Source organism: Cryptomeria japonica, chromosome 3 (assembly GCF_030272615.1).
Source record: "Cryptomeria japonica chromosome 3, Sugi_1.0, whole genome shotgun sequence".
In the NCBI taxonomy this organism is placed as follows: Eukaryota; Viridiplantae; Streptophyta; class Pinopsida; order Cupressales; family Cupressaceae; genus Cryptomeria; species Cryptomeria japonica.
In genome coordinates, this window is record NC_081407.1 from 86,150,962 (window position 1) to 86,173,318 (window position 22,357).

A 22,357-nucleotide genomic window follows, 5' to 3' on the forward strand; every position below is an offset into this window, starting at 1 on the left:
TATTCTTAGCTCTACAAACTTGGATGATTTTCCTATGAAGATATATGAAATCTTGAATGAGCATATGGATATTGTAGTAGAAAATTTACCTAATGAGTTTCCCACCATGAGGATTGTTATTCATCACATGCATTTGATTCCTGGAGCTATCCTTCCAAACAAGGTTGCATATAGATTGACTTCTAAGGATTTTATGATATTAGGAAACAAGCTGAAGAATTGCTTGAAAAAGGGTTGATAAGAGAGATTCTTAGTCCTTGTATTGTTCCTACAATTATAATACCTAACAAATAAGGCAAATGGAGAATATGCACAAACTCCAAATCCATCAATAAGAGTACAATCAGATATACGTTTCCTATTCCAATAATGGATAATGATAATGGATTGTTAGAGTGGGTCTATGTATTTTTCAAATATAGATCTAAAAAGTGACTATCATTAGATTGGGATCTAACCTAGAGATGCGTGGAAAACAACATTTAAGACTAATTGTCGACTTTATGAATGGATAGCTATGCCATTTGGGCTTACAAATGCACCTAGTACTTTTATGAGACTTTATGAATGAATTATTAAAAAAATTATAATGAAGTATGTTATTATGTATCTTGATGATATTTTCATTTTCAGTAGCTCTAAAGAAGAACAGGTCTTTAAAATTTGGGGATGGTTATAACAAGGTTGCATGAGGAGAAGTTACTGGTAAATCTAAAAAAGTGTGTATTTATGTAAACTTAAGTGATTTATTTAGGTTTTGTAGCATCCAAGGATGGATTAAATATGGAAAAGGCTAAATTTCAAGCCATTTTTGATTGGCCAACACGTAACAATGCATCTTAGGTAAGAATTTTGTGTGGGCTTTCTAGTTTCTACATGAATTTTTTTTTAAAATTTAATCATATATTTGCACCTATTCTTAACACAATTAATGGTTTTAAAAATAAATTTGAATGGACCAAAGAACCTAAAAAGAGTTTCCAATTTTTCAAACATAGAGTAACTAAGAAACCTATACTTGCATTTCTTGATTTCAATAAAGTATTTAAGTTGAATGTGATTCTACTAGCTTGGAAATATGGCTATTCTTAATCAAGAAGGGAAACTGATTGCTTATTTTAGTGATAAATTAAATGATGCTAAGAAGAAATATCATGACATAGTGGCAAATCTATTTGCCTCCTATGTAGGAGGTCTTAGGTTTGAAGCTCTCTCGAGCCCCTTGGCCTATGGTTTATGTGGTGAGTCATTCAACACTACGGATGATGTTGTTGATGAGGCTGTGACAGGGCATTGTACGGGGGAAGGAAATATGCAGAAGGATGACCCAAAAAAGGATCATGTTCATGCATAATAGAAGGCATGAAGATATAGGAGGGTCAATGCTATGGAAGGCTAGCAAAGGAGAGATAAGGCGATAAAATGGAAAGCTATCAAGTTGGAGGCAAAATGGAGTGATAAGGAGATCAAGTGGAGCAATAAGAAGATGGAGAAGAGGCAATATTGGAGTGATAAGGAGCAGGAGGTATAAGGAGTACAATATAGAGAGATAAGGGTAGTAGAGGGATAAGGAGTTTGACAGGTGGTTGAGGTTGTAGATGGAGAGATAAGGAGACTATGGAGTGATAAGGAGGTTGCAGCTACAGTGATAAGGAGGAATTATAAGGAGATTAGTCCAATACCAAACAAATCTGATGATGAGGCCCCTCAAAAATATGGTGTCACTAGTTAATAGCTCTATTCAAAAGTGATCCCACTCCAGCCTAATGTAAGGGGACTGGCCCTATCCAATAGTTAGACTATCAAAAACATATAGATAGATAGATAGATAGATAGATAGATAGATAGATTATGACCATGAATTTTATGCATTGGTTAAATATTTCAAGAAGTAGAGGCATTATTTTCTTCCCAAGTATTTTATTATCTATACAGATAACCATGCATTATTGTTCATAAACGGCTAGAGTTTAAACTAAATCAGAGGCATACAAAATGGGTAGACTATCAAAAAAGTTTTTTCGTGTTGCAGTATAAGTGTGGGAAAACAAACAAGGTTGTTGATGCTTTAAGTAGAGGAAGTTTATATTGTTACATGAAATTCAGCCTAATAGTGTTGGGTTTGACAGTTTAAAAGAGTTGTATATGGATGATCTAGATTTCAAAGAAGTTTATGAAGCTTGTAGTAGTTGAACCAATGGAGATAGAATCACTTAGGTTGACTTTATGCTGTAGAAAGGTTTTTTATTCAAAAGCAATCTATTGTACATACCTAGAGGGTCCATGAGAGAAAATCTCTTGAAGGAGAAGCATTGTGGCAGCCTAGCAAGACATTTCAGACAAGATAAAACACATCTACAACTAAGCACATTATTATTGCCCACAAATGTAGTCTGATGTAAGCAAACATGTGGAGAGATGTAGATTTTGTCAACATGCAAAGAAAAGAAGTCAAAATACTAATTTGTAGCAACTATTGATCATTCCATCTAGAGCATAGGATTTTCTAAGCATGGATTTTGTTATGGATTTTTCTAGGACTCAGAGGAAAAGATTATATATTTATAGTATACATAGATTCTCTAAAATGGTCCATTTCATTTCATGCAATTTATTACTAGTGATGCAACCAATATTGCTACTTTGTTTTCCAAAGAAGTAGTTATATTATATGGTATTCCATGAAGTATAGTGTCAGATAGTGATACAAAGTTTGTGGGAAGTTTTTGGAGAATGCTTTTTAAGAAATCATGTACGCATCTCAGCTTTAGTTCCTCTTATCACCCCCAAATGGATGGTCAAACTCGGGTTGTTAGTAGAAGTTTGGGTAATATATTGAGGTTTCTTGTTGGAAACACACTAGTAAGTTGGGATACAACCTTGGCACAAGATAAGTTTTCCTATAATGACTCACAAAACCAAAGTACAAGTTTTACCTCATTCTATATTGTCTATGGCATGCATCCTAGGGGTGTATTTGAACTCATTATTCTTGGTGATATGGAGAAACAGAGTGCAAATGAAGAAGACTTTGCCAAATTCATTCATGACCTTCATGAGGAGGTTAAGTTGAACATTCAAGGAAGCAAACAACAATGCAAATAGTATGTTGATAGGAAACAAAGAGAAGTTAATCTTCAAGAGGGTGATCTTGTTTTGGCTCATCTTAGGAAAAAAATGTTTCCTATAGGTGCATTTAATAAAATCAGAATGAAGAAAATAGGTCCTTGCAAGATTCTTTAGAATTTTTCTGCAAATTCGTACAAGATTGACCTTCCTCTAGGAATGGGTATTCCCCCTATCTTCAATATAGTTGATTTATATCCATACAAAGGTGTTGTAGATGAAGAAACAATAGAGTGTGAGTTGAAAATCCATGACTAGGAAGTAACCTAGTCAACTTTACTATAAATTGAATGCATTCTAGATAAGCAGTTGTTGAATAAAAGATGCAATAAAGAGTATTTCAGGTACTTAGTGAAAGGATGGAATCATCCTTTAGAGGATTCCTCTTAGATAACTACACCTAATATCTCCAAATATAAAATTTCAATTGATGATCTCATGAATCAAAGTTCACGAACTTTTATCTTCAAGGGATTCTGATGCAAGAGCATCAAAAAAATTTGGACAATATTGGTTTTCTCTTCTCGTTTAGTTTCTAGTGTTCATTAGAATGTTTGGAGTTTTGTTCAGTTTCTCTTACCATATTCTTTCTGTTAGTCGACATGGAACAAATAAATCGACATGTTATGGTCGAAGACATGTTGTGGTCAAGAAATCCTTATTTCCAGTTGGTTCAATGTTACACTTCAAAATTGATGCTTCATTCCTTGGTAGAAATCAATAGTTAGGGAAGTTGGGTGAAATAACTTGGGGGGAATTGTTAAATTTGGAAGAACTAATTTGGGTGAAGGAGAGGATGACAATCAATGTGAAATATAATAGTGAATCAGTCTTATTTTGGGGGGGGCAAGATCAAATAGCATTCGATTGGAAAGGGATCAATCCTTATAGAAGAGATTGGGAAGTTTCAATTGAGAATGACAAAGTAAAAAAAATCTTTAGTTTCAACTAGACTCAATGTTTCAAAGACTAGGATAGAGGAGATGCAAAACATACAAGGACTAGGTCATTAATCAGCCTGCAAAGATTGAGTTGAATATCGAGCTCTATATATCTTTTTTGTAATCATTTCATGTTGTTGAATAAAACAAGTGATGAGAGTTTTATTATTTGAACTATTGAAGCACCTCATTTCACTCACAATATATTGATAGTGACATTGTCCTTGGGCTTGTATCACTTTAGCCTTTCTTTGTCATTCTTCTATAGTCTTGTTAATTGTTTGGGGTAACATTACCATTACTTGTTGACTCCATTACAATCACAAGACACTTGTAGTAGATCTAACATATATGTTTTGTTTGTATAATCACCATTATTGTACATGACACTTACATAAAGCCACCTAGGTTTGTACACATATTTTCCACAAAAATACTATTTTTGGGATAAATACACTGCCCAAAACACTAATTGAGGTTGTTTCTTAAATAAAAATACCAATTTTTTACATCCCTCATACTTTAACTTAATTTTTTTATGCTTTTGGAGTGAATGTGGGGATTTTTCTATCATTATTATAGGAAAAAGAAGTTAGGAGTGACTTAGAAAGAAAAGAACACCCATTTTGCATTATTTTAGTGCCCCTATGCCAATACATTGTTTGTCTTCGATTTATTTAGTGCTCAACTTCTAAAACAAAAACTTTTGAAAGCTTTAGATTGATGATAGTAGATGCACATAGCCTTTTTAAACTTTCAAATTCAACAAATCTAGTATTCACCTATCTTGTTCTTTTCTTTTAAATACCTATTTCCTAGTTTTATGACATGTTTTCCATTTTCCATCTTAATTTACTAATTATTTATAGATAAGATCAATAGAGTATTTTTATTATTTATGTATATTGAACTCGTAAGATGATTTATCTTAGTAATTAGGATAAAGAAATAATCTAGATATCTCTTAGATTCATTAGCACTTAAGGTTTTTTCATTAGGTGAACTCAATATGACCTTACATTTTCATTTGTAATGAGGATTAATAAACCTATATTACATTCAAATAACCCTTTGTAATGTTCATCTTACAATTCTTGTGTTCCTTCAAATACTTTTTTTTATCTTCTATAAGCACCACCATCTTCTTAATCTTAGTCCACTTTTTCCCATTGACAAATAATATTTATAATATTTTAGAATGAAAATTACAAAACTACTTAATTGTTTATAATATTTTAAATGAATGAACTTGCAAATATAATTATTACAATAATTTTAATATTAAAATAAACATAACAAAACTTCTCTTTATTCATTTAACTAAATTAGATGTCTTTTGAGTAAGCCAAAAATACCTACTAATATAATTGTAAAATACCATTTAGATTATTATATACACTAAACATGTATATTATTTTTTTTTAATTCAAGTTTTAGATAATGAATATGCATTTATGTTTATAAATGATTACAATTCAAATAAACTTTATAAGATATTTGTTGAAGTATAAAAATATATTATATATATTATAAGATATTTTTTAATTTTTAAAGACTTATTTAACCTTAAAATAAGTAACATGAACACAACACAGTTCCAAAATCTTATTACTAAAATTGCACTCTATTCTAGAAAATGAAAGATATCTTAATAATGATATCTACTCTAAGAAATTGTCAATCCTAACACTAATGAGGGTTTCAAGAAGGTTGAATGTACCATCAACACACCCATCCATCTTTAGATTTACCATTACTTTTTCCATAAAGAGGAAAAATCAAGTGTGATAGCATTTCCAATTAGAAATATATGTCCAATTTTGGAGATCAATGGCATTTAGAAATGCACAAATCCCTGTAAATTTTATTATCTTGGTGGCACATTGGGATAACCTGCAGAGTCCAGACAAAAATAACACTCTTTAAAAAATATGAAGAAATATATTATTCGACGAAATATTTAGTCGACAGTAAATGATTGTTACATAGATCATTACAAAATATGAAGAAATATTATTCGACGAAAAATTACTCGATAGTATCTGATTGTTATACGGATCAGGGAGACATCATATTTTTTAATTCAGAAGAAATCCAAACTCCATTGCAATCTGAATCAAATCTACAGATCATTTCCTCGCACGTTTGCGAATCTTGTCGCTGGGCAATCAATCCCATTGTGGACAGCACATTCTGAAGCTCGTCAGATGAAATGTACGTCCCATCTTTGTTCTGATCAAAACTCCTAAATGCCTCCAACAGATCCTCCGACTCATCTTTTTCTTCATTGGCTTGATGACTGAAGATGGATTGATAATAATCACAAATTCCTCAAATCTCAGGTGCCCTAGTTGAAGAGCATGCATCTCAGATCTTTTTTCGACATTGGTATCCCGAGCTTGTTAAAGAACTAGCCATGCATTTCATCAACGCTCACCATTCCATCTGCGTTTTCGTCCACAATGTCATATATTCTCTGAATTTCATCTAAATCGGCCATTTCAGTTCTTAGAATGGCAGAAGCAGCTGGTGAATATTGCAATAAAAGGAAAAAAAATAGAAATGTAGGTGAGATGTTAAGTATAAGAGGATAAGTTATAAGATTTTTACAATTCATTTAAATCTTGTATGCAGTTTTTGGATTAGATTGTGTCCCACAATCTAATCCAAAAGTTACATACAACATAAGGATTGGCCTGAATCTCTGTCTTACGCCTGCTGCTGCAGAACCTTACCTTAGATTGATCGATGTGGGAAACTTGGATCTTCACTAAATCGCCTTAGAATAGTAGGCGAGGCGGAGTGGCATGGAACCCTTTGCAAGAAGTTCTCGAATCAATCCCGCCTGCGGGGGTGGGTGGGAGGCAAGAAATTTCGGCTGCCCCCCACTTTCTATAGTTTTCTATGGGCTCGCATTCTTCTAGCAAGTTAATTAAGAAATAATACTCTAGCTTATTCTAGCGCGATTCTAGTCCTTAACTAAGGATCTCGCTCTCGTCCCCTAACTATGGATCTCGCTCTCGTCCCCCCCACACCCCCCTTTAATAGTTGAATAGTAGGGCGGCTGAATAAACTACTCGCCCATAGCCCCCCCCCTACAATTTTATGGTAGGGGATCTGCTTATTGAACGAGAACGTATATAGTTATGATTAGACAGATTACCATGTGTGGCAAGATCTCGTATAGGAGAAAGAGATGGTTCAGTCGGCATTGGTAAGGGAAAAGAAAAGATCTTTCCAGTTATGTGGAAGAAGAAGGGTGATGCCACCTTTGCATTGAGATGAAGAAATGATGATTCCAAAACACGGATAACATAGGACAGTGATTTCTACTTTAATTTGTGAGTATGGTAACTGGGGGCAGCTGTAGTCGGCGACTAATACTCCTTATACATCTGGATGGATACCTAAAATAAATGAAAATGTCAGAAGGTGTCATGGACGTAATCATCATTTTTTATGTTCTGAACATAGATAAATTTATTAAGAAATTGTTATGTCCCTCACACTAGATTACTTTTTCAATGCTTTTGAACTGAATGTGGGGATTTTTTTATATTATAGAAAAATAAGTTAGGAGTTACCTACAAGAGAAAGGAACCCTTGAGTATTATGGTAGTGCAGTTCCTCTTTTGGATTGTTTTAGTTTCTAAATTTTTCATAAGGTCTTTTGAAAGATTTAGGTTTATAATAGAGAATTTTTTAGATGTATATAGTCTTTTTTACTTTTAAATTCAATTCTGGAGTATTCATTTATATTGTTCATTTCTTTAAAATAAGTATTTTCTAGTTTTGTGACATATTTTCAATTTTTCATCTCGTTTTACTAATAATCTATAGATAAGATCAATAACTTGTTTTTACTGTTTATGTATCTTGGACTTGTAAGATGATTTATATTGGTAATTAGTACAAAGAAATAATTTACATTTATCTTGGATTCATTAACACTCAACGGGTGCTTAAATATTTCTTTCATTAGGTGAACCCAATATGAACTTACATTTCTACTTATGATAAAGACCAAAAACCCCTTGCATTTCAATACGTTTTGTAATTTGCATCTTACAACTTCTTTGTTCCTTCAAATAATCATTTTTATATCATGAAACACCACCCTCTTAACCTTACACCACTTCACCACCAAAACCCACATCATAATTCATTAGCATAAATTTCTAGACTCTTATTTTATTTTATGTTTTTGAGTTATAACATAAATGACAAATATCTGTTTTCCAAAAAATGTGTTTTCTCCATCCTTTCAAACCATACTATGCCTTTTTTAAAATTCACTTTTACTCTATTCATTTCTTCTATCTTTTTGCAACACTTCAATAACTGTTCACAAGTCCTAGTTTGTTTAACCCTATTTGGATCATACACTTCATCTTTATTTTCATTTTGCATTAGATCTAACAAACACCTAATACACCCATCCTAACACTTAATTCCTCTTTCCCAACACCTAGTTTTAAAATTTTCACTACCTTTCTCTTTATTTCTTTTCTTCACAAAACTATTTACTAACTTTTAGCCCTACATTACCTAGTCGCATGTCTCTCCCTTTCCTTTTGACAACACATTTCGTCTATTATAATACCCTACAAAGCTTACACAATCATCCTTTTTATTTTCCCATCACTTCCTTTCTCCTTCTCAACATCTACTCTCCTTTCTCCCACGCCCTACTAAATTATTACTTAAGAATCAAGATGCTACCAATTAATTCATAAAGAGATAGGTTCTAGTCAAAGAAATAATCATAAACGTATTGTATCTTAATCTCTCATAAATAAAACCTAATCATAATCATTAGAATATGTCTAATTTTCAAAGAAATAAATATAATCGAAACTTTTCTTTTATTGTTTGAAATTAAATTAAATAAATTTTCCCTAATAAATTAAAAAAATGCTTGCTCATATAATAATGAAATACCATAAATACTATTACAAGCATTATAAGTAGTGAACATATATATTATTATTTCTTTATAATTGAATTTTTAATAATTAATACATGAAAAAAATTTAAGGGCATATGCCAAAACTCTCTCTTTAAAAATAAGTTGCCAGAACACAAAACAGTTGCACATCTTATTGCTATGACTGCGCTCACTTTAAACTGACCATTATAGATTTTCTTTCATATCTCTAATCAGGATTTCAATAAGGTAAAAAGTACCATTAACACACTCCAAATTGTCGTTACAACAAATTAACAAGAAAAAGATCTTTATTTTTTCCATAAAGAACATATAAGTAACTTACATATATAATACTTTTCAAGCAAAAATATATATCAGTTTTTAAGATCGCTGAGATTTAGAAATGCACAAATCCCTGTAGATGTTATTATAAAGACGAAACATTGGGATAACTTGCAGAGTCTAGACAAAAATAACGCTCTTTCCAAAAATATGAAGAGATATATATTATTCCACGAGATATTTACTCGACGGTAAATAATTGTTACACATACATACACAGATCCTCATGTTGATGAGGGAGTAAGCTTAGAGGACATCATATTTTTGAATTCAGAGAAATCCAGAACTCCATTGCAGTCCGAATCAAATCTGCATATCATTTTCTCGCAATATTGCGAATCTTGTCCCCGAGGAATCAATCCCATTGTGGACAACACCTTCTGAAGCTCTTTAGAAGAAATGTACCCATCTTTGTTCTGGTGAAAAACCCTGAACGCCTCCAACAGATCCTCGGACTCGTCTTTCTCTCCATCGACTTGATGATTGAAGATGGATTGATAAAAATCAACAAATTCCTCAAATGGCAGGTCCTCCTGAAGATTTTTGTTGAGAATGCATCTCAGATCTTGTTCCGACAGTGCTATTCCGAGCCTGTTAATGAAGCCGCACATTTCATCAACGCTTACCATTCCATCTGCATTTTCATCCACAATGTCATATATTCTTCGAATTTCATTCAAATCGGCCATCAATCTTCTTAGAAATGGCAGAGGCTGCTTGGGTGATTGTAATGAAAGAAAAAATAGGAACGGAGGAGAGATGTTTGTGATTGCCTGCATTAGCATCTGTGGGGACATCTAGTCGGCAACTATTAATTTTCCATTTCTAAAGAGAAAGTCGTCGTGAATCGTGGAGGGAACAGGTGTCCAATGAATCTTCTCTTCTTCTTCCTTGCGATGGCCTCGAACCTTCTTTTCTCCTTCTAATAAATTAGTCAGTAGATTGTATATATTATTCACATTTTACGAAATTCTATTGCACTGCCAAAGACTACCGATTTTCAGGCGTGGTTGATATATGTATACATTATAACTACACTTATTATTTCTTAAAATGGCAGGGAAAAAATGCAGGGAGCTGTTACTGTCGATCCATAGTTAGCCTGAAATGCAAATGCAAAACAATGTATGATTGTTTTTTGTTTTTTTTTGTTGTAAAGCATATAATTGGTAACATATGCGGTAAATACTACTAGCAATTGCACTATGGATATATCGAAGAATCTTCTCACGAGTTTAAAGTTGTGTGAGCAAAGCATAATATTTGAAATAAAGAACAATACAATGTCAATGGGGTTTGTTCAAAATTGTTGAGAAAGTTATTTGAAATAAAGAACAATACAATGTCAATTGGGGTTTGTTCAAAATTGTTGAGAAAGTTATTTGAAATAATTCTTCAAAATGATGTTTTCTCATGATATGTAATAATTCTAAGATATGAATTGTCTTTAATATAGAAAGAAAAAAAAAATCTACAATCTAAAAAGTAGAACATTGTGAATGGATATAGTGGCTCAATTTGTTTATATTGAACAAAGTTGATGAAATTGATGTTCACTTAGATAAATTGAAATTTTGTTGATTGGTAGAGCTAAAGATTGCCTTCTCAATTTGTGTTGGGAATTATATCTCCTACCACCTCAAATCAAATTACCTCAATCTATTTCCTCTCTACCATTTTTTTCAGTTGTCCTCTATAGATGTTGTTGCATGGAGAATCCATTCAAAACTATTGTCAATGTCCTAACAATTAAAAAAAAACAATGAATTTTTTTCTCATGGTGGATGTGGGATCTTGTTTGCAAAGGGCATCTTCTCCTTTTCTTCAGCCTCACATCCCAATGTGGAGTCTCACACATTACAAGCGACAACAAATAAAATAAAATGCCCTCCACATTGCCCATAACTATCAATCTAACATTGAAGTTATAGTTTTTCATATGTTTGACATTCCTTGGCAAGTGTATTACCTAGATATGTATTAGAAAAATTATCTACGTGTGTATTAGAAAAAAAACTATGTATCAAGCTATGCATAGTCTACACATGTATCATATCAGAATAACTCTTAGGAAAGCAATGGCCATGAAAGTAGATAATCACCAACACTAGTACAAATATGCTTGCCTAAACAATGAAACTGGAGTAGTAGAATCACCTTTGAACATAATGGAATGAGCACAAGTTTAACTACAAACTTAACACCTGAAATGATTGCTCCCTTACCCATAGCATCGTTCTTATAATACTCATGGTTGACAAGTAATGTAAATTATGTACAAAAAATGTCACTGAGATTAGTTGATGGCCCATGGTAGTATAAGCAGTTTTGTACTTGCAAATAAATGAGTAGATCCCCTTAACCCAAAATAAATCTTCTTACACTTGGAGATTGGCAACACATCAATGTCATGACATGGAACTATAACTTTTTACTAAGCTAAACACCAAAAATTGCCTAAATTCACCTTTCACAAACTTTCAATAAACCAATGATGTGTAAAAGTGGATTGCTAAGTGTTATTAATGTTAGATATCCTTTCTAAATAAACTATTTTGAAAATATTCATACCATTGCAAGTTTCTACTCATGCCTCTAATGAATATGCAAGCTTTCACACCATATGGATGCAAATGCAACACGATTGTTCCCACATATTATTGCTACATAAGCCTACTATAGAAAACACTCTCTTTTTCTTTAGTTTAAGTCAATGATTGGAAAATGACTTCATGGAAGAAACCTAAAAACTAGGGTATTAATGAAGGGCATGCATCAAGACAAAAGATATCAAAACTATGAACACATTAACAATTGAAAAAAATAATATAGATGAAAGAAATTGATGGTTATTAATTGATAGTGCTCAAGCTAGCCATTTGAATCTTTATGTAGGGAATTTTGTGTTCCATCATGAAAAACCTAATACTCCATATCTTGTGCTCTTGTTGTGAAATTGCCTTCACTGTTTCTTCTTTCCCATTTTTTTCTATTTTCCTCTTTAGATGTAGGATGCTTGATACTCTCAATGTGGAAATTTAGTACGACACAAACTAAAAGTAATTTTTTGTATTAGGTATGTTGCTTTATGGTTCAATCTAATCCTTAAGAAGCATTTGAGATGGTCATTGTTCACTTTCCTTTTTTGTTTCTAGTTTACATTTTCTAAGTGCATACTAATTTGATTGATTTTGAAATTTGAACTAAATCTAAATTCTCTATTGCATATATGTAGTTTATGTTAGATTGCTTGATTTATTTAGAACATTGACAGATAAAGTAATGCTTGGAAAACCTAATGCTAATGAAATATATATGTACACACCTGAATTTGGCTAATTAATTTAATCAAATTTAATTCCTATTCTTCTAATTAAATAATCTAATTAATTAATTTCCCTATCCCTTTCTTCTAATTAATTAATTCCTAATCAATTGATTATCCCATCCTCCTAATTAATTGATTATCCCATCCTCCTAATTAATTAATTATCCTTGATCTTCCATCCCATTTGATTAATTACCTTTAATTAATTAAATATTCCTTTTCCCAAAACCCCCATGGATTAATTAATTCAATTAATTAATCAGAATCAAATCCTATTTGACAAGATGGCTCCTAACTTTTCTCAGTAACCTATTTTCAATCCTATCCTAACCAACCCTATCTTATCCTTTCTAACCTCCCACACATGTGTGCACATCCTAACCACTTTTTCTCCTTTTGAGGAAAATATCCTATTTTGGGTGGCTTTGCCCAAAATAGACAGGTGTCCTCATGGACACATGTCATTCCTTTTCCATCTAGTTGAGCTACTTGTCCTTTTTTGGAGGACAAGTGTCTCCTCTTCACTTCCCCTTCCATTCCTCCTCTTTCCTATTTAATCTCTCCATTTTTAGACAAATCATCCACATTTTCTTTTAATCATACCGTCATAATGCCGAAATAATCCCTCTCTGATCCACTTTTTACTCAATGCATCGTCACTCTACCGAAATAATCACTCATACTCACACATCCATTTTTCATCTCTCATTATCACTTACATCTACAATCATGGAGCACAAATCGGACATTCGTTGACATCATGAGCACACATCCAATCACGAAATAATCAAATCGAAGAAAGGATATCGGTTTGCATTGCTTGTCATTTGTGTTTTTACTTTGGTTTTATCATTTCAATCTTGCAGTGTTGAGTTTAATGGCTTGTTTTAGTTAATTAGTTTATCTTTTTATCCTTTAGGTTAACACGCACATTTTTCCTCATACATTTTCTATCTTGAAGTGTTGAGTTTAATGGCTTGTTTTGGTTAATTAGTTTATCTTTTTATCCTTTAGGTTAACATGCACATTTTTCCTCATACAATGTCCAATCAAGATGTAAGTTGGTATACACTCAATTTTTGGTTTTATGAAAAGGAAAGTAATTTAGGGAACTTCAAAGGTAATATGGCATGGGAAGTAGCAAGGAATTTGTTTGTATATTGTCATGTAAACCACTAAATTTGAGTTTATCTGTACCTTGTTCCAAAGCTCTCATTTTGCATAGGATAGGAGGACAATTGGAAAGGTTTCAAAGTCTTCCATTACATCTACTAAGAGAATTTTCTTGAAAGTTTCTAAACCCTTTACAATACATCTATTTTGTGAATATCTTGCAATCATGGCATCCCATGATGCAACATCTCTTTTAAAGAATTTTGTCAAATAGTTGACTTGCCTTGTCTATACTTCCACATTTTATGTACATGTCTACTGAGGAATTTGAAAATACAAAAAAAAACTCTATCCTTTATCCTTTGATGTATGTCCACAATTTGCTTCAAATCTCTTTAGTCTAGGAAGGCAGGATGTTGACAAATTTTGTGAAGACTAGCTTCACAAATGTTAATTGCAATCGCTTGAACATTTCTAAAGCATTTTCAACAAAGGTATTTTGTGCATGTCCTGCAATCATGGTATTTCATTAATGGACTGTAGACTTATGGGAAGTGAAAATAGGGCCAATACAAGCATGTAAGAGACCTTATAATTATTTTCTCCATCCATAGGTGATACAACAACAAGATATTTCTCATCCTCCATAGGTACAAAATCAAGGAATATTTCATCCTTACCCTCTAATTGTGAATAAGAAAGTAAGATTTAGCAATCCCATTTCCACTTCTTCTAAATGCATTATCATTGTATGGATCTTTTAAAAAAATGCAAATAAACTGAAGACACAAACATCTATTTTACTCCAAAAGTATAAGAGCAATGTTTAACTAAAATACACATTTTCATTCCTTGTATATATCAAGTTCATTTATGAAAAGTGGCACATGTTAACATGTTGAAATTCAAGTGGCATATGTTATCATTTTGAAACTCAAGTAGCATATGTTATCATGTTAAATTTAATTTAATGAAGGTAGTTACAAACAATAGAATTGAGATGTTCATGTCATCAAAGGTGGTTGCTATTTCAATCTTGCATACCATATATGTGTGTGTATACATGCATATGTACATACATACATACATACATCACATGTATACTGTGAGATTTTTTCAAGATCAAGAGCTCAATGAAAAGTACAAATTAGAAACAAAATATAGGACAAGAATAAATTGTATTCTCATCAATAGATAAAAAATGGTTGTTGCATATAATGTAGATGAACCTACATATATAGGCAAGGCTATATGGATATGTGATCACACAAACATGACATGTGGCTCAATAAGAAACAAGGGTAGGTAGGAAATAGGTGTGGTAGGTAAGAGAAACAATAAAATATTCAACATGAAGTGGATCACCCACCAAAGGTGGAACTATCTCTCCACAATAAGTGGATATGATAGAGTAGTAACAAGATCAACACCATAAAAGGTGGAAATTTTCCTACATAGACTATCCCAATGTGGCACAAGCACCCAAGTGTCTCATACCCAAACTACTATGAAATACATTATCCCGAGTAAACTTAAGTACTGTGTAATAATATCCAAGATGAATAATTATTTACACTAACACCCCCCCTTAAGTGTAACTTAGGGGAATGCACTTAAGTCTACAATGCAACTAAGAAATGCAAGATGGGTCCTGGCTACGAGGCCATGATAGGTACCCATGTAAAAATAAAAAAGCATGCAAACCAATGCAATGAAATCTCTCACAAAGTGGGGAAAGAGAGAAAAACCCAATGGGAAAAAACCCTCCCCCAAAAGAGAGATGAAAACAATACAAGAGAACTCTCATAGAAGAATGTGAGGAACAAAACCCCATGTGAGGAAAAGTCCCCCCCATATGAGAGAAGAAGAGAAGCTAGGAAGCCCCTCCTCAGTGGATAATCTACACTAGCGATAGAAGCTCAAGAATGAATGAATAAACTACTCCAAGAACGTCGAACAACATTCCTCCAGTTAGGAAGAAACAAAACCAAAGGTGGATCCATGAAGTCTCCCCAATCATGAAGGGAAGATGTATCAAAAAAACTCATGATGAATGAAATCTCTCAAAATAGCTCAAGTTTCCCCATGTCAATGCTGAAAGATACACCCTCCAAAGGTGGTAAATTGCTCCACACTGCTGAAAAAGGCACTCCAAGATCTAGTGGAGATGTAGAACAATGTCCAAAGACTCACATATCTCCTCTAAACATAAAGAGACCTCCCCTAACTGTTGTACATAAGTATCCACAATCATGTCAACCTCGAAAGAATGATCATGTAGATAATGAACAAGAGGGTCAGAGTGTTCCCTTGCAAAAATTGAAGAAGGATCATCTTCATCAAAGAGGAGATGAATATCATCAATGATGTCTCCCAAATCTGCAATGTAGGATTCCACAAACAAACCTCCACTGTCTGTTAAATAATCATCCCAAGAAACTGAAGCTAGAAGACAATTAATATCCTACTGCACTGAATCACAAGAAGGCAAAATTGTTGCACTATCTACATCATCAGTTGCAATAGGTGATATGATATCAATAGGAGGAGATGAAACACAAGGCTCAAGAATGGGGTCACATGTGAGAATCGCAAAGTTCTCCTCAGAATCTGAATCATCACAAGAAGTGTGATCATCAAGTGTAGAATCATCATACATGAAATAATTATCATCAACAAAATCTGAAAAGGAGTATAATAGAGATGCATGATCAACCACCCTAGTAGTAATGATAGCTCTATTCTCCAAGTCTCTAATCAAAACTAACTCGGGTGTGAACTCCACAATTATCTTAGTTGCACCATGTGTGATTTGATAGATGGAAAGGAGATTGTTTGTCAAATGGGGTACACACAACACATCATTGAAGGAGTTATCCCCAATGGAAATAGATCATTTCCCAATCACATCCATGTATGTATGATTGCCCATCAAAATATGCGGCATGGTGCAAGGCTCAAATGAAGAGAACATAGACTGTGAAGATGCCATATGATGAGAAGCCCCTGAATCTAGAAGCCATCTCCTTGAATCATGACTTGTAGTAGCACAAAGAGATTTTCCTTTTCTTGTCCCAAAAGAGTGAGTCTTCCCACTTGTAGAAGCCATGAATGCTTTCCCTTTCCTTTTGAATGTGTGGAAGTGGAATTTGATGAATCCTCCTTGTAGACATTAGGAAAATCAATGTTATGCTTTTTGAGGATATGTGTGAGCTCATCAATCTTCTTAGAATGGCAATGACACTCCTCATGACCAAACTTTTTACAATAGGCACAAGTAGGTCTCTCCCTCTTTGGTGAATTGTCCCTCTTGGAAGAGGATCAATCTCCTTGTTGTGGAGAAGATGGTGCTTTGTCCTTAGCATTTGATTTCCATTTCTTCTTGTTTGAGTTGTCCTTTCCTTGATTTCCTTTGTTCCCTTGATTTTCTAGTAATTCTTGAGACTTAGAAGCCTTAAGAATGCCCATGCTTATCAACTTAGTTTGTTCTATAATCAACATTTTGGTGAAAGCATCAAATATAAGCATTGTGTAGCTTGAACCCATTGTCATCCTATGGGTTTAGAAACTAGAAACAAATGATGCATATTCTTGTGGAAACTTTCCCATTAAATTGAAGATCAATTGAGTATCCTTCTTATCAATGCCACAATCCTTGAGTTGTGCCTTCAACTCTTTTGCCTTAGTGACATAATCTTGTATAGTATCAAAGTTCTTTAGATCTAACATGGTGAGATCACTATCAATCTGATATCCCCTAATCTCATCAACTTGACCATACAAGTCTTGAAACTTTTGCCAAGTATCCTTGATTAGAGTACATTTCTCAATATGAAAAATGAGATCCTTTGATACATACTTTCTTAAGGTACCAATTTCCATGATATTTTTAGTGAGCCAGTCTAAGTGACAAATGGGATCTGCCTTAGGATCAGTGGGAGAAACAATAGTTCCATCAATATAGTGAGTTAGTCTTTTTTCCATAAGTTTACTCCATGCATCAATTTTCCAAGTAGCATAATTAAGAGCAGTTAAGAGAGGAAACATAGAATAACCCATAGCAGAAAAAAGGAAGGAACACAAAAGCACAAAAGAACAATAGACACCCTCCCCCCTACCCCCCAAAATTCACTCAATCAAAGTACCCCCCCAAAATGATGATTTTGGCACATTATATGTAGTGTGTGTACAATAGGCCACTTGCAAAAAATGTCAAGGTGGACTTCTGTTTTTGTTTTACAACTTCCCCAATAGTCTAAGAGCTACAATGTAAAAGACCAGCAAGATAGATCTATGCAATACAAGTGCCAAATTGGCCAAAAAAGACTATATGTTGAAAGTACAATTTCTACCCAAAATTGCTGCAAAATGATAGCATATTATGAGAGTAAACAAAAAAAAATCACTTTAAAAAAAAAGGGCAAATGAAAAGGAGTTTGTATCAGCCCAAACGGAGTCCTGGAAGTTGCAGAAATGGGGATTGAATAGGTACACTCACCCAAAACTGAGATTTCATCAAAACTATGTCCATCAAAATTAGAAAATAATTCCACCATGAGAAAGTACACAAAATTATAGCCCATTTCATAAAAAATTGCATAAAAAATATAGCAAAAATGAGCAAGATATGGCCATTTGAAGTTGAACTGGAAAAGCAAAAAGCTCAATGAGAGTGGCCTGCAAAAAAATCAAAAAATTGATGATGTCAGAAAACTGTGAGCCTAAATTTGATGGCTGTATGACCGTCACCAAAACTTCACCTCCCTGGCTATGTGGTGTCCGTACTGTACGGATGAATGATGTGGCAAAAAATTATAGGATGAATCTACTAATGTGTCCGTACGGAATGGTCTGCATGGTTGTACGGTTATCGATGTGGCTGTCAGCGTGGATGCTGAGGTGGTAGATTTGTTGGCGTGTGCAAGTGACATGTGGTGGTGGGGCCTAGCAGAAGTTGTCGAAGTGGCCTGTCAGGAGACGGAACACGGGGAGGAGAGCCACCGGAAAGGAAGTTGGCTGATGGCTGATGCCGGAGCTGCAGTGTGGCCGGCGGGAGGGAGCCGGTGCCAGCAGCGGCAGGGGCCGACGGGCTAGTAGAGCCAGTCAACTAGAAGGAGCCGGTGTCGGAGCTACAGCAGTGGTCGACAGCCGAGGGGGGGGGCGACAGGGAGTCCGATAGAGTTCACGGGGCCGACAGAGTTCACAAGACCAGCAAACTTCACGGCGAGGGGACCAAAAGCCAGCAAGGAAGGTGACACAGCAGTCAATGGGTCGCACAGACGGAAGGAACCCGCAGAGTACGGAGGTCATAGGGGGATCTGTGGACCCCCCAAAAATTTTCAAAAAAACATTTTTGCGGAAAGAGAAGATTTTTTTTTTTGCAAAAAAAACCTTTTTTAAAAAAACAAATTTGAAATCAGTACCATACCGCCCAAATTGGGCAAAATTTTTCATCCAAGCCTGAAATTTGACTTTCACCAAAATAGGCTGAATTTATACTCAAAATTCATGGAAACGGCCACCCAGATGCAATGGCGAGGACGGATCTAGTCTAGGACACCTCCAAAAGATGTTTCTCCTTATATCTACCTCTTGACATAGCAATAATGTCTCTCAAGGATGAATCAATGACGCTCTAATGGCTCTAAGACCATGTGAGAATTTGTCAAGATCAAGAGCTCAATGAAAATTACAAATTAGATACAAAATATAGGACAAGAATAAACTGTATTCTCATCAATAGATAAAAAAATGGTTGTTACATACAATGTAGATGAGCCTGCATATATAGGCAAGGCTATATGGATGTGTGAGCACACAAACATGACATGTAGCTCAATAAGAAATAAGGGTATGTAGGAAATAGGTGTGGTAGGTAAGAGAAACAATAAAATTTTCCACATGAAGTGGATCACCCACCGAAGGTGGAATTATCACTCCAAAATAAGTGGAATTTGATACAGTAGGAACAAGATCAACACCATAAAAGGTGGAAATTCTCCTACACACACTATCCCAATGTGGCACAAACACCCAAGTGTCTCATACCCAAACTACTATGAAATACATTATCCTAAGTAAACTTAAGTATAGTGTAATAATATCTAAGATGAATAATTATTTACACCAACATATACAAATATATGTATACATATATGTATATATAGAAATGATTTCTCTCACTTTGGGGGATTTTTATGTCATTAGCCACTATTTTAAAATATTGATGATATACCTCCATGATTATTACATATGATTTTAATGCTTATTATTACTATTCTTGATCACATATTTAACTAACATGATCACTTTCTATTAGGATTATAGGGTCTTCCATAAAATAACGAAGTTCACACTTTGAGACTCTATGCTTATTCATGATATGCTAACAATGATTCGATGTTTTATGTTACCATGATGATTATCCTTTTTCTTAGAAAGTTTGTCATGATGATATCTCACACATATATGGGGCATGGAGATATGTTACCTTATTTGGAGGAAACAGATAGTGTATATTCTTGCCTAACACATATAAAGAACATATCAATATATATATATATATATATATATATATATATATATATATATATATATATATATATATATATATATATATATATGTATGTGTATATGTTTGTGTATGTGTGTGTGTGTGTATACATATACATATACATATACACACACATATGTATTCACTAAGACATCCAGGATTATTTGAATAATTTACATATGTAACTAATTTGAGGAGATAGAAGGTCATTAATATTCTTAAGTCTAGTTGTAGTGACTACCACATGAGAAATGACAATTTCATATGGTACCACATTACTTTTGTTTCTCTGAAATATTATCTAGATTGGTTTTCTATCTTATTTGGTTTCCTTAAATTCCATCACTTGAGTGAAATTTCTCTCCCGCATATCCTTTTTTCATTAAACACCCTTCATAAATAAGAATTATGATTTAGTCTTCATTGAGGTAATATCATCATCGATCTTGTCTACTAGCACATTGTAGAATCTAAATGCAATATGCCTATTGTACAACTTCTTACTTGTTTTGCATTCCCTAAACTAAACCAAGCACCTATCCTCATTTCTATAGTATGACCAACACCATAAACCTCACTATATAGTAATCTAATTATTCTATTGCAATATAAAATCCTTATCTTCTTTCTTGTACCATCCTATGGTGATACTTTTATCAGATAGATTGGGAAAAATGCTATCATCATGCATCCTTTTGCAATAATGATATGCCCATTCTTAGATTTTGATTTTGGAATGCTGGGTTGGATCATAACAAAAGTTAATATAATGCGAAGGCAATTTGGGTAAAGGAAAAATTATGGCATGTGAGGGCGTTGAATAAAGTTAAATTCATGATGGAGATATATCTAGAATGTTAAAAGTACAATTTGGCTACATTGACTAACTTAATGAATCATTATCTTTGGAGTCAAGTGCACATCTAGACTTGGCCACTTATTTGAACAATCCTCCCAAATAGTTCATTCATTTGTGTGGCTACCAATGAATACATCCCCCATATGATGTCTTGCATTCTAGATGCACGCTAATTAATAACATGTATTTTTTTAGTTTTTCTTTCCATTTCCAACTAAAGAGCTCATGTGAGATTTCAATTTGGTTGTGTTTGTAGCTCTACCTTCCATGGCTCTCTATTTGTACATTGTTGTGGAATATTTTAGTTATGATTTTGTTATCTTGTTTTAAAAAATAAAATATCAAGACTTAGAACATTCCAACACTTAGAAAAAATTCTTTAATGCTATATAATTTATTATATTATTATTATTCTTTACTTATTAGTTAGGAATCCTTTTTTTTAATTATTCTTTACTTATTAGTTAGGAATCCTCTTTTTTTTGGAGGAACTTGTATTTAGCATATCTAATAACTTTGTAATGTTTTATTAGTTAATCGATATGCTTTTATTGTGGACTGTCCTATCCACAATTTGTTGCCAAACCTGTCTCACACCTCAAGCCAGCTTTAATGTACCATTAAACCATTTTCTAGTATAACTTTCAGGTGCTTCAAATATGTTTCACAATTAAAAAAACTTTAACATATGTTGACGGATAAGATATATCATTCAACTGAATGGATTCATGTGTACCTAACTCTTTCAAAGATTTCGTATTGTTGGGTGTTGATCAAGGGTAGCAAGTAAGCTTTAAATTATTATTTTTTGGGTGGCAAAAGTTAATTAAGTCTGGACAACATTTAGGAGGAGTGTAATTTTTCTTTCCCAGGTATAGTGTGCCAGCCTAATGTTTTGAACCAAAAATACGCAGGTGAATTTTATAGAAAAAAACATTATTTTTAGCACTACATTTTGGCAAGGCTAATAATCTTATTGGAAAAAATTGGGCAACTTTCAAAATTTTGTTAACTAGCGAATGCAAATTAATGGCTAATAAATGTTAAATGAAGCAAAATCAGTAGATTGAATCATAAAACTAACTTATTTACCTGTCGGCATACAACTATCTAGTAGCCCTGCAAAAAGGAAAGTGGATTCATAGTTATATAATCATATGGGTTT

The 22,357-nt window shown here is 33.5% G+C and overlaps 2 protein-coding genes across 2 annotated transcripts; both read right to left on the reverse strand.

Annotated features, from left to right (window-relative positions):
• Positions 1 to 6,125: 6,125 nt before the first annotated feature.
• Positions 6,126 to 6,567, reverse strand: LOC131071005 (calmodulin-like protein 2). The gene is made up of 2 exons (XM_058006710.1): positions 6,479 to 6,567; positions 6,126 to 6,366 (listed from the first exon to the last, which is right to left on the reverse strand). The coding sequence occupies exons 1-2, from the start codon at positions 6,565 to 6,567 to the stop codon at positions 6,126 to 6,128; spliced, it is 330 nt and encodes a 109-aa protein (XP_057862693.1).
• A 2,996-nt stretch (positions 6,568 to 9,563) lies between these two features.
• Positions 9,564 to 10,136, reverse strand: LOC131071006 (calmodulin-like protein 2). Its single transcript, XM_058006711.2, has one exon. The coding sequence runs from the start codon at positions 10,134 to 10,136 to the stop codon at positions 9,564 to 9,566; it is 573 nt and encodes a 190-aa protein (XP_057862694.2).
• Positions 10,137 to 22,357: the final 12,221 nt, after the last annotated feature.

What these genes read in the sequence shown, in the direction of transcription:
- LOC131071005 (XM_058006710.1), bottom strand. Translation starts at nt 6,567, where the DNA reads ATGGCCGATTTAGATGAAATTCAGAGAATATATGACATTGTGGACGAA. An exon ending in GTTGATGAAATGCATGGCTA is followed by an intron (nt 6,367 to 6,478) that starts GTTCTTTAACAA and finishes ATCCATCTTCAG; the next exon opens with TCATCAAGCCAATGAAGAAA.
- LOC131071006 (XM_058006711.2), bottom strand. Translation starts at nt 10,136, where the DNA reads ATGTCCCCACAGATGCTAATGCAGGCAATCACAAACATCTCTCCTCCG.